Source organism: Muscardinus avellanarius (genome assembly GCF_963383645.1).
Source record: "Muscardinus avellanarius genome assembly, chromosome: X".
NCBI lineage: Eukaryota > Metazoa > Chordata > Mammalia > Rodentia > Gliridae > Muscardinus > Muscardinus avellanarius.
Genome location: NC_137792.1, coordinates 52,793,957 through 52,808,039, shown reverse-complemented (window position 1 = coordinate 52,808,039; position 14,083 = coordinate 52,793,957). Strand labels below are relative to the sequence as shown.

The window sequence follows — 14,083 nt, the reverse complement described above, 5'->3', positions numbered from 1 at the left end:
GTCAACGAACGTAGGGGTGTCCAAGGAGGTAAGGATCAGCCATCAGATTAGCTTGAGAGGTTTTTTTTTTATTTTTGGTGGTACGGGGGTTCCTGGAAGCCCTTCTACCTCCGGGCTACACTCCCAGACCTATTTTATACTTTTTATTTGGAAACAGGGTCTCTTAAGCCAGCAGGGCTGGCTCCGAACCAGCGCGATCCTCCTGTCTCCGCCTCCCAAGCGCGAGGATTACAAGCGTGCGCCACCACGCCCGGGTAGCCTGAGAGTTTTCTAAATAGCCTTCTCACTAGGACCAACTTTTTTGGGGGGGAATGTGAGCAAGAAGGCCTGATCTCTGGCATGGCATCTGGTAGCTCAGAGGAGGGGGGACACATCCCGGCCAGGGTTTCAAGTGTAGATTCTGAGGGATGGGGGCTTTATTTCAGAACCCAGATATTGGCTCTGTCCTTGCCATTGTCTGCCATGTGTTGTCCCTCGTGATCTTTATTTTTTTTGATAGAAAATAAATGTATATTGGGTGACATCATCTATCAGATACTGGCCACTGGCCATAGGCACTCATTGTATCTCAGGTCATTTAACATCATAGTTAGCTAGAAAATGGTTTAAGGTATTTTACTTGTTTGTGCTTTTCTGAGCCAGCATGACATTTTCCTTCTGTCCACTGGGAAGGGAGGTGGACATTTGTTCAGAGTTTGCCTCAGGCCAGCAGAGAGTGAGAGTGCAGGCTTTGCCTGCGTAAAATTGTGGGTCCAGAGTAAGCACAGAGGGAATTACCTCACAGAATCCACCCCACCCTTCCTGTCAGGACTTGGGGGATCCCAGGTTGTGCCTGCTGCCCACAACCCAAGGGGCCACTCTCTTCCTCTTACTATAGTTCCAGGTACCAGGAGGTGTAGGTTTTGTTCAGAGTCAGTGTCCTCAGGCCACAGAGCAGAGGGAACCTGCAGTGGCAGGACCCAGAACCCTACTGCCTGGTGCTCTTCAGGCTGCTGCACCCTGAGGAACCCCCTCCTTCCTCCCACAGGTTCTTAGGGCATATATAGGGCCACCAGGAGGAAAGGAACCTGTATAGCCTTAGAGCACCACCCAAGGCGAAGACCTGTAGTGGTCCTTTGTGAGAGCCACCAAGGATGCCATTCTCAACCAAAGCCATTCACATGCTCCCTCTCTCCCCCAGGACTACAAGTCCACTGAGATCCTGCTCATCTTCCTGTTTGCTGAGACCAGTCATCATGCCTAGAGCACCAAAGCGTCGGCGCTACATGGTTGAGGAAGACCTCGAGGCCCAGAGCGAGACACCGAGCCTTGTGAATGTCCATATTCTCACGGATGTGGAAGAGGATACATCTTCATCTTCCACCTGTTCTTCCTCTTTTCCCTCTACTTCCTCCTCCACTTCCTCGTCCTGCTATCCTCTAGAATCCAGCAACCCAGAGGAGGAATTTTCTGATGCTGAGATACTCAGTCCTCCCCTGAGTTCTCATACAGAAGGTTCTTCCCCTGTTGCCATGGCCTTTTCTCCATGGAGCCCATCTGATGAGGGCTCCAGCAGCCAAAGAGAGGAGTATCTAAGCACCTTACAGGGCTCACCAAGCACTGAGTCCATACCTGAAAGGGAGGTAGATGTAAAGGTGGCTGATTTGGTGCATTTCTTGCTCCTCAAATACCAGATGAAGGAGCAGACCACCAAGGCAGAAATGTTAAGTACCATCCTCAAAAATCACCAAGATCATTTCTCTGTAGTCTTCAGGGAAGCCTCTGAGTGTATGGAGCTGGTCTTTGGCCTTTGCATGAAGGAAGTGGATCCTGTCAGCCACTCCTATGTTCTTGTAAATGTCCTGGGTCTCACCTATGATGGGATACTGAGTGAAGTCCAGGGAATGCCCAAAGCTGGCCTCCTGGTATTTATGTTGAGCATAATCTTCATGGAGGGCAACTGTGTCCCAGAGGAGGTTGTCTGGGATGCCATGAATACGATGGGGGTGTATGCAGGTAGGAAACACTTCATCTATGGGGAACCCAGGAAACTTATCACTGAAGATTGGGTACAGGAACAGTACCTGGAGTACCGGCAGGTGCCCAACACAATTCCTGCCCATTATGAGTTCCTGTGGGGTCCCAGGGCATATGCTGAAACAAGCAAGATGAGAATCTTGGAATTTTTGGCAAAGATTAATGAGAGTGATCCCACATCCTTCACAGTGTGGTATGAGGAGGCTCTGAGAGATGAGGAAGAGAGAGCCAAGGCCACAATTGCCACAACAGATGATACCACTAATATGGAAACTGCAAGTTCTAGTAACCTTAGCAGTTCTTTCTTCCCAGAGTAAGGTCAGGGGGAGTCAATAATATAAATAATGAAAGATAGGGATGAAGCTGGGGGTAATATACTATAAAGCATCGTTGTCTTACTCCTCTATTTAGGAGACTTAGGTATTTATCTTCTTGGTATTCTAAAATGTTGTTACTTCTAATAGATGGTTTATTAACATAAGAATCTAAGCTAACAAAGTATATTTGTCATATATCCATTGCTGTTTATCAAATTTAAGCAAAACAGTTTTGTTCCCTTGTAAAAACAAGTTGTGAAGCCTTCTAACTTATGTGTAATCCAGAACAAGATACCATGACATTGGAATTGGAATTTCCTTGGAAATGTGAAAGAATTTAGCAGTGAAATAAATGGAAAATGTAAAAGTGTTAATTTTTATTCCCTTATTTTTCAATTTTTCATTCTGTAAAATTAAAAAATATATACCTGGATCTTGTTAACTTATAAAAGTCATAAGTAAATTATCATTAATGAAACCTCTGCTCACTGGCTCATTTCTTCTCCAAAATTTAATTGAGCATCTGCTATTTATAAGGCTCTGTGTTAGTAGTGGGATACTAGGATAAGCCAAACCCACCCTTACCCATAGGATGGTAAAGTTTAGGATCAGCACCAAAATCAGGAAAATGATGAGAAGTCCTCTAAGGCCTAAGAACAAGTAAAGAATATGAGAAAAGGTAGGGATCTAGGGAAAGAGTATAAATAAAAGAATCTAGTATAAATGCCCTGAGCCAAGACAGTTTGAGGTTTTGAAAAGCCGCAGTTTCTTCTGTGGAAGTTGTTTGTAATAAAATTTCATGATGACTAGGGTCAGACCAGATGGTGTGACTTTGGGATCAGAAAGACTCTAAGAAGTTTCTTTTGTATGGTGGAGAAAATAGAGAAGAATCTCCACCTGGAGCAGGCACTTTAAGCTTTTGTCACAATGATTTTAAACTTAGTGTATAAACTAGGTATTTTATTTTATTTTATTTTATTTTATTTTATTTTATTTTATTTTGGTGGTATTGGGGTTCCTGGAAAACCTTCTACCTCCGGGCTACACTCCCAGACCTATTTTTATTCTTTTTTTTTTAAACTGGGTCTCTTAAGCCAGCAAGCTGGCTTCAAACCTGGGTGATCCTCCTGTCTCTGCCTCCCAAGCATGGGGATTACAAGCGTGCACCACCACGCCCGGCTAAACTAGGTATTTTATACTGATCTTCTGGAAGGATTTCCTGAGAAGCCCATGACATGTTGCCCAGATGTCAGCTGAATCCACTGGAAGAGCGTTTAAATGAGGTCACATTTAATGTAATTTGAGCAATTCTAAGCAAGGACTAGATTTTAGGTAGGGGTAGAAAAGCAGCTGGGATGGTAGGTGCAGGTCTTGACTCAAATTCTAGAAGCTGCCCAGAGGGGAATAATTCTCCCTGCTTATATTTTGCAATATGTACTATGAGAATAAATATTTACTGAATTTTAACTATTAAATTTCAAATTTTGGATCCAGGCTTAGTGAGACCCTCCGCAACTTAGTGAGACCCTGTTTCAAAATAAAGAATAAAAATACGGCAGGGTGTGTAGCTCGGAGGTCAAATGCCTCTGGGTTCCCTCCCCAGACCCGCAAAAAAAAAAATTTTTTTGGATCCAGGTGTAGTGGTACATACCTATAATTCTGGTATTTGGGAGGCCGACAAAGGAGGATCACAGGTTTGAGCCCAGCCTCAGCATCCTAGTGAGACTCTCAGCAACCGATATGACCCTGCTTCAAAATAATAAGAAAGGGCTGGGATGTAGCTCAGAGGTAGAATGACCCTGAGTTCAATGACCAGTAAAACACATGCATGCGCACACACACACACACACACACACACACACACACACACACACTACAAAATAGGAGCCATCTGCAATTCTCTAGTTCAAATACAGGTCAGGCACTGATGAGTTAGAAAGGAAATAGGCAGATAGGGAAAAGGCCTTGATAGAAAAAGCTAATTTCCTGAGTTTCCTGAGGGGCAACAAATGTCTGAAACTCCAAAGGCTCAGAGATAAGAAGGCCAGAGCTTCACAAAAGCCATCTTTTTACTAATCAACAAACCCAGGAGCCCCTCACCAAGCAAGTCTGGCATTCCTGAAAGGAGATGAAACCCTTCAAAGGACTTGCAAATACCCTATACAAATCCTGAGAGCTGCTTCCTAAAATTCCCAAAAGTCACCCTAACCAAAAGCGGCCTTGCCTGACTGGACAACAAATTGGGATTTTCCCTCTCGGGACCCCCTCCCCTTTTGGGGAGCTGTTCTCTCTCTCGCAGGTCGCGTTGGCCCTGAGAGAAAGCAGAGTGCATCTGAGAGCACGTGGCTCGGGCAACTCTCAAGTAGTGACCTGAAGGCCTCTGCTGGACATTAAGGCTGGTCAGGCCCCTAGGGGTGACCTGTACCTCTTTTCTGGAAGATAGTGTGGATTCTGGGAGAAAGTAGTTTGCAACTGATGGACACTTGGCTCAGGCGACACTCAGGTAGTAGACAAGAACACATCGTGTTTCCTCTCAAGAAACCCTCCTTTCAGCACTACACCAGGTGCTTTACATACAGAATACACATCCCAACAGTCCTATTTACAGGGCTGGTCTGAATTCCTCTGGGCCCTGCTGTCCCTGCTGCTTCCAGCCTAAAGCTGACTTTCTAAGGCAATGTACTATAAGAAATCTTAAGTATGACAGAGGGAATGAAACATAATTTGGGGACTGTGGACATTATTAACCTAGAGTCCTCCTATCCTAATCCGCAGAGTTTTATGAGAGCTGCCTCTGACCAACAGTTGGCATTTCTTTCCCGTGCCAGCACTTTCCAACATTCCAACACTTTTCCCTTGGTCATCCCAATGTTCCTTCCTATCCAAATCAAGAATCTGATCTATTTACCTGCTTGTTACTGTAGCTTCCTCTGAAGGCTCCCAGTCAAATAGCCCAGAATCACCTGATCACTGTGTGACATATAACATTTCTACTCTCTATAGAAACAGTTAGTTAGGCTCTATTGTTTCATCCCTGAGAATCCTTTTCAATATAAAAGTCGACTTTTGACAGTAATGTTTAGACAGTTTGTCATTTCTCCCATCTTCTTTTTTTATTGGTGCATTGTATTCATACATCTTAATGAGGTACAAAATGGTAGAGGCATAAATGCACACCTCACTCATTTAGCTCTTCCTCAATTTCCACCCCATTCATTCTCCCCTCCCTCTTTCTTGTGTTTGGCCTAGTGGTTGATATACTTGTGAATGTACATCATGTACATTAGGGAATGTCCCTCTTCCCCACTCTCATCCTCCTCAGCTGGGTTGCCTTATTTGCTTACTATGGTTTCTCCTTCTTCGTCTAGAGTTCCTTTCACCACCCTTTTTCTCCCTAGCTTCCACATATTAGGGAGAGCATCCAATTTTTTACTTTTTTGTGACTAACTAATCTCACTTAGTATAATGTTCTTCAGTTCCATTCATTTGCCTACAAATGGCATAATTTCATTCTTCTTTATGGCTGAATAAAATTCCATTGTGTACATATCTCATACTTTTGTAATAAATTAATCTGTTGATGGACATCTTGACTGATTCCATAGTTTGGCAATGGTGAATTTGCGGCTATGAACATAGATATTCATGCATTACTTTGTAGTTTCTTTTCTGTTCTTTTGGGTAGATACCCAGAAGTGGTATTGCTAGACCATATGGTAGCTTTGTTCTCATTCTTATGAGACTCTTCCAAACTGTTTTCCAGAGTGGTTGCACTAATTTGCAATCCACAAACAATGTATTAGGGTTTCCACTTCTCCACATCCTCACTAGCATTTGTTACTGTTTGTATTTTGAATGATTGCCATTCTAGTTGGATTAGGTGAAATCTCAATGGAGTTTTGATTTGCATCTCTCTGATTGGTAATGATGTTGAACATTTTTCATATATTTATTGGCAATTTTAATTTCTTCCTTTTGAAGTGTCTATAAAGATCTCTTACTCATTTTTTGATTGAGTTATTTGGTTTCTTGGCGGTGAGTTTTTTAGCAGCGTGTTCTCTGTATATATCCTCCACCTTCAACAAACTGTTTTTCAAGTAAGTTGTTTAGCAGAGACTGACTTGGCCTGTAATCTACTTGTTCTTCAGATTTAACCTTGAAGTTGGAGGCTAAATTTTAGGAATGATCTTGATATTTGCAGTCAGATTTTAATGGGATATCTACTTTGAAACTAGAAAGTGAATCTACTCAGATGAATGAGTTTGTCTAGGTGGTCAAATGAGCTTGCCTAAGTTGTCAAATGTCCACTCACAAGCAGTACATAAGGAAAGACCATGACAGTAGCTATGCAGTGAACATCTATGGAATCTGGATTTCTAAAATCACTGGAGTTCCTAGGAGGTAAAAATAGTGTCTTGGCAGACATTTTCACTCCAATTAAAAAAAGAAAAAAATAATTAACAATCCTATTTTTATCATCTGTGTAACTGTCCCACAAGAAAATTCTGGTTTTCAATGCACTTAATAGCACCTGTATTACTGTTCATCTATGTTCAGTCATAAGGAGAGTAGCAGAGACAAGATTTTGAACAAAGTCAAAAGACATAGGAAATTCTCAGTCTACTGAGATTATAGACAATATTGCAAAGGGCACTGCAGAAAAGTGATACTGTATGGAGAAGGTGAGCCCTCTGCTGAAATACTAGATCTTTGGAAAATTATGTTATATGAAAGCACCTTTTGCATAGTAGTTCTGATATGCATATAGGGATTTTGCATTGACTCTTCCTTTCTGTTGATTCCAAACCTTCTTTTCTTTTTATTATTATTATTATTTTTTGAGGGTCTGGGGATGGAACCCAGGGGCATTCGACCTCCGAGCTATACCCCTGCCCTATTTTTTATTATTTATTTTGGAACAGGTTCTCACTAAGTTGTGGAGAGGGCCTCACTAAGTAGCTGAGCCTGTCTGCAAACTGTGATCCTCTGGTCTTAGCCTCCCAAATGCTGGGATTACAAGTGTGTGACACCACGCCCGACTCTTTTTATTCTTAACTCTGTTTCAAACTTTACTCTGCAAAAGAGGCTTGTGGAATTGCCTATACATTATGGCTGGTCAGCACCAAATTAACAGTTGAGGAATTTAGACTTTTTAAAAAAGTATTCTTAGATTATATTTGAGCACCCAGAATAAGAGCAGGTAGCTTGGTGCAGTTCAATTATATAGTCAGCCCTGCATACCTGCTGGTTCTACATCCGTGATTCAAATAATCATTGATTATAATATCCAGAAAAATTGTGTCTGTACTAGGTATGTACTGGCTTTTTTGTGTGTGGCACTGGGGGTGGAACCCGGGGGCTTTTCTACCTCTGGGCTATATTCCTAGACCCATTTTTTATACTTTATTTGGAAACAGGGTCTCACTAAGTTGCTGAGAACCTCACTAAGTAGCTGAGCCTGGCTTCAGATCTGTTGGTTCCTCCTGTCTCAGCCTCCCAAGCGCGGGGATTACAAACCTGTGCCACTACGCTCAGCTGTACTGACTTTTTTCTTGACATTGTTCCCTAAATCACATAGCAATGCTACCTGCCTATGTAACATTAACACTGAATTAGGTGTTATAAATTATCTAGGGGTGTTAAAGCATATGACATAATGTGCATGGGTTCATTGAAAATAATCATTTTATGTTAGGGATAGAAATGCCTATAGATTTTGGTATCTGTGGGAGTTCTTGAAACCAGTCCTCCATGGATACCAAGTGATCACGGTATATTGCCCCTGCTCCTCCAAAACAGAATACAATCTCTTGACTGATGTTCAGATTGTCTAATCTAAATTAAAATATTTTAAGATGTGTGATTTAGTTTTTAAAAAAAAAACACAAGTTTCTATATAAATCTTTATTCAACAGAGAAAATAGTAATTTTCATCTGATATTCCTAGCAGCCTATCAAGTCACAATGTTCACATATTTCCCTGCTATTTTATTTTATTAATTTTCTTTTTAACATTGTATTGTGAGGAGTTAGAACTGACTATAGAAAAATTACTATTGTGATGACAATTAAAAGATTACTTACAATTTTTATTTCAGCAGGGTGAAATATTGTAGGCTAACATGTAGTGGAGCTTTTTTATTTTATTGGTGCATTGTAATCATATATTATGATGAAGTTCAGAGTAATAGAGGCATACATGTGCACAGTATTTATTGAACCCTCCCCCATTTCCCACCCCACTCCCTTTCCTGTACAAGGCATTGTGATTTGCACTGATAAATTTGTTTATGTCCATCATGTCCATTGAAGTGCTTCTCTCTTCAACTCTTCCCCTCCTGCCTCCCTCCATTAGAACCCCTTCCTTACTCCACTAAGGTCTCTTCTCCTTTGTCTAGAGTCCCTCCTGTGTCTCAGTTTCTTACTAGCTTCCACATATGAGAGGAAACATATGACCGATTATTTTTCATGACTGCTTGATCTCACATAGCATAATATTCTCAAGTTTCATCCATTTCCCTGAAAATGACATAAATTTGTTCTTTTTTATGGCTGAGTAAAATTATATTGTATGTATATCCCATAATTTTGTAGTCCATTCTTCTATTTCTGTACACCTAGATTGGTTCTATAGTTTGGTTATTATGAGTTGTGCTGCTCTAAACATAGATATGCATGCATTACTAGGTCCATTCCCATTCTTCTGAGGAACCTCCACACTGTTTCCCATAGTGGCTACAGTAATTTGCAATCCCATCAACAATGTATCAGAGTTTCTACTTCTTCACATCGTGTGTGTGTGTGTGTGTGTGTGTGTGTGTGTGTGTGTGTGTGGTGCTGGGGGTGGAATCCAGGGACGTTTCTACCTCCGGCCTATACTCCCAGACATATTTTATATTTTATTTGGAAACAGGGTCTCACTAAGTTGCTGAGAGCCTCACTAAGCAGCTGAGGCTGGCTTTGAACCTGATCCTCCTGTCTCAGCCTCCCATGTGCTGGGATTACAAGCATGAGCCACCACACCTGGCATTGTGTGTTTTTAATTTTTATTTTTTGTGGCACTGGACATTGAACCCAGAGTCATTCTATTCTGAGCTACATCCCCAGCCCTTTTTTATTTTATTATTTGGAAACAGGGTCTCACTAATTTGCAGACAGCCTCACTAAATTGCTGAGGCTGGCTTCCACTCTGTGATCCTCCTTTCTCAACCTCCCAAGTACTGGAATTACAGGTGTGTGCCTCCACACCCTGCACCTCGTTTGTGTTTTTAATGATTGCCATTCTAATTGGGGTTAGGTGAAACCTCAGATTAGTTTTGCATCTCTCTAATTGTTATTAATGATAGTGATCATCTTTTATATATTTATTGGGTATTTGCATTTCATCTTTATTTAGTTTACTTGGCCATTTTTGGATTGGGCTATTTTTGGTGGTTTCTTGAGTTCTTTGTATATTCTTGATATTAGTCTTCTATCAGAGGAGTAGCTGGCAAAGATCTTACTCCTGTTGACTCTTTAATAAGGTTTTTGATCATTTCCTTTTCTGCACAGAAGCTCTTCAGTATAGTGCAAATCCATGTTATTCCTCGTTTTAATTTCTTGTTCTTTTGGTGTCTTATTGAAGAATTTTTTCACATTGTAAATGATGGGTGCCATTTAAATGCTTAATATGAGCCGGGCGTGGTGGCGCACGCGTAATCCCCACACTTGGAAGTCGGAGACAGGAGGATCGCGCAGTTCGAAGCCAGCCGCGCTAATTTAAGAGACCCTGTTTCCACATTTAAAAAAAAGTATAAAATAGGTCTGGGAGTGTAGCCTGTGGGAGTGTAGCCCGTGGGAGTGTAGCCTGGAGGTAGAAGGGCTTCCAGGAACCCCAGTACCACCAAAAAAATGTTTAATATGTGTGGGTTCACAGAATCACTGTAACAGGACCATAGGTAGAAAAAGAAAAATAGTTGGTCATATCCATTGGGACTTAGAATAATCAAACAAATGAAAACCAACAGTGTACTCTTATTTTTCCCATCTTTGCCTTTCATCTATTGTTAGCATATATTTTATCCTACTACACCCTAGCTCATAATATTATTTTTATTTCAAATAGCCAATTATCTATTAAAAATTTGAAACCAGTTAAATAAGCACAGAGACCAATAGAATAGTGAAAGTGGAATGGGAGAGTGAGAGAGAGAGAGAGAGAAGAATGAAATCAAGTCTTGAGGAAGGAAACAGTTCAATATGGTTAAGTCCATACAAGAAGGTTTTACTTCCAGTCTCACTAACATATATGGGAAAGGAGGAAAGGGGGGTGCAGTATACAGAGGGAAATATACCAGGTGATATGTACATGTATGGTTGTGTCACTTTGAATTTTACTATGATGTATTTGGAAACCCTTCTACCTCCGGGCTATACACCCAGACCTATTTTTATATTTTTTAATTAGAAACAGGGTCTCCTAAGCCAGCAAGGCTGGCTTCGAACCTGCGCGATCCTGCGATCCTCCTGTCTACACCTCCCAAGTGTGGGGATTACAAGCGTGCATCAACAGGCCCGGCAAAAAATAGATATAGATATAGATATAGATATAGATATAGATATAGTATAGATATAATATAGATATAGATATTAAGGAAATAATCTTCATATTTACCCATAAATTTTAATTAACAACATTCCTCCTCATTCCTTTTTGTAGATCCTGATATCTACCTGGTAACATTTTCTTTCTGCCTCAGTGGCTTCCTTGAACATTTCTTTTAAGCATGACTTAATATTTCTTATACTACACATCTGTTGATGATTCATTACAAATAATTATTATTTATGGTTTTATATTTAAAAAAGCCTTTATTTCACCAATGTATTGAATTATAGGAATTTATGGTTTTATTTTTGTTTCAGTACTTTACAGATATTGCTCTATTATCTTGTTGATTGCATTGTTTTTTATAAGAAATCTATGCTTATCTTTGTTTCTCTGTATTAAATAAAGAGTCTTTATTAAATAAAGTCTCTTTATTCTCCAGGTATGTTTATATTTTGTGTTTAAAATTGGTTTCAAGTAATTCGATTTTGATGAACATTAGCTTATTTTTCATATTTATTGTTCTTGGGACTCTTTTTTGAATCTGTGGGCTTATAATTGTCATAAAATTTGGAGATTTTTCACTCATTCTTTCTTCAAAGAATTTTTCCATCTCTTTTTTTCCTCTCCCTCAAGATCTCCCAATGCATGAATATTAGGCTACCTTAACTTAATAGAACACTGGATAAATAAAGCAATGAAGTTCTTTTTATTGTTTTTGATGTTTTTTCTTTCTTTTTGTTTTATTCCTGAAAGTTTGATTGCTGTACCTTTAAGTTCATTAATTCTTCTTACATGTCCAGTCTGCTCTTAATAGCAACCATTATATTTTTTTTTCAACTCAGACATTATAGCCTCCATATGTTAAACTTTGCTTAGGGTCTTTTTAAACATTTTCTTACCCATGTTTAACTATTTAAACTTTTCTCTTATTTTTAACATACTGAATACAGTTATTTATAATTCTGTTTTCATGCCATTGTCTACTATTTGTCTCATAAGTAAGAAAATGAATTTTTTTCTCCTCATTATTAAGCCTACTTTCCTACTTCTTTGAATACCTGGTAACTGGGTACTGAATGTCAGACATTGTGAATGTTACCTTGTTGAGTTCTGGATATTTTTGTGTTTCTATAAATAAATAATATTTTTGAGCATCATTGTGGACTATACCTAAATTACTTAAAAACGGTGAGATAAAATTAGTTCTTCCTTTTAGTCTTTGTTAAATAAAATAAAATCAGTGTTTAATGTATGGCTAATATTTCTCCACTTTTCAGGCAAAATCATTCTGTATACTCTAACTAATGCCCCATGAATCTGACCAATGGAAAACTGGTTCTCAGACTTGCATGATCTATGGAGATCATTTCTCTCTGTGATACTCTCCTGACTAGAAATTTTTTCTGACTGGAATTTTATTCTACAATCTCTAGCCACATTGCTTATGGAAATAGAAGTGATTTTTGTTTTCTTATTTATGCTTTCAATATTTCTAACACCTCTGAAGTACACGAAAATTAGCATTATAAATATACAACATTGTAAATATTTTAAAATGTGAGTTAGACTACCCAAAATAAACACATTTCCTAAATAGTTTGTTTGCAATATTGATTAACTTCTTGCTGGATTCTGTTCAGCCTTCAGTATATTATTTGCTTGTATAACTATAAAGAAACAACAAGAACCTCTGAAATCCAATTAGTAGGCTTTATATAGTCATACAATTTCTCTCACACTTTCAAATATAATATTTCATATGTACGACTCTATCTGTATTTTTAAAAAAACTTCCATCCTGAAAATGTAATAACTTTATTAAAGGGAATTTTTAAAGTTTGTAATTATATATTATAATTGTACATGATCTTGAGATTCATACTGATACATTCATATATGCACATAACATTATTTGGTTTGTTTTCTTTCTCATAACTTTCCCTGTCCTCCCCCCTCTCAGTACATGATAGGGAGATTCATATGGAAAATTATTTTCATATTTAAGCCAGGATATGATTAGATTTAATATTTAAAGGGAGAATTGTATAGAGGTAATATTGGAAAAAGAGATTATAATGATAACTTTGTAAATGCTGTTTATATGTCTCTTGTAAGAACTCATGATGAATTATGTTATGTAAAATGTTTTTCAGTCATTAATTTCAAGTCGTGATTGAACACGGTATTTCTAAACCTGTTTTCATAAAAATAATGCAGTAGTTTCAGAGCAATGACTTGCATTTTCCTTAATGTGTTTTCAACATATTTCTTCTTACATTAACAGATAATTATTTTTCAGTAGGAAAACAGTGCATAAAAAGGACAGTGATTCATCATTTTGTTAATACTTTACTACTACAGATGTTATATGTGTATTTTTCACTATATCTCACTTGTTTTTTTGCATTCATAATTCCTCCAATTTTAACATTTCCTTTCATACACTGTTCTAACAAATTCATGAATAGTTTCTCTAATATTGATATGATGCTGTAATTTTCTTTTGCACCGGGATTTTTTTTTTACCATTGTATATGTTATTTAAAATAACCACATATTCACTTCTGTCTCTTGCAAATTAAAGATATGCAGGTAAGTTATTTCTTTTAAGTGGAATAACATTATGACATTTTTGTTTTTTCTCTTTTTAAAATACAATCTTACTTCTCCAAGATACAATAGGTTGGAATTAAAAAGCACTAATATTTTTATCAGTACCTTTTTGGCCAAACCATACTATTTATAACCAGCATTTTTCCTTTACAAAATAAAAATGGTTTCTATTTTTAAATCTCATCACCTTATTCCTTTATATGCATTTGCAGCACATCTAAATAATTTGCTGGCTGTTCCAAAATTTTAAAGAATTTTATGCTACTACTAGATCATAGGACAGTTATTAAATTTGTATTACTATAATATACATATTTTCATTTTCACTCTTCCTGGAAGCTCATATATCATACATTTCTTGCTATTCATCTTATTGTCTTTTCTACTTTACTGTGTCTAAAGTCATTCTTTCTCAACAACTTTTAAAATGTTATTAGATATTTCAGTTTCTCTTATTTCCCAAGAAGATGGAAAGACCTAGAGAACATTATGTTAAGTGAGATCAGCCAAGCACAGAAAGAGAAGGGACATATGTTTTCTCTAATAT

At 38.3% G+C, this 14,083-nt stretch overlaps 1 protein-coding gene across 1 annotated transcript; it reads left to right on the top strand.

Moving 5' to 3' along the window:
- Positions 1 to 1,235: 1,235 nt before the first annotated feature.
- MAGEA4 (MAGE family member A4) lies at positions 1,236 to 2,333 on the top strand (the record flags this gene model as incomplete). The annotated part of the gene is made up of 1 exon (XM_080718914.1): positions 1,236 to 2,333. One exon carries the CDS (start codon positions 1,236 to 1,238, stop codon positions 2,331 to 2,333), a length of 1,098 nt encoding a protein of 365 aa, XP_080575040.1.
- Positions 2,334 to 14,083: the final 11,750 nt, after the last annotated feature.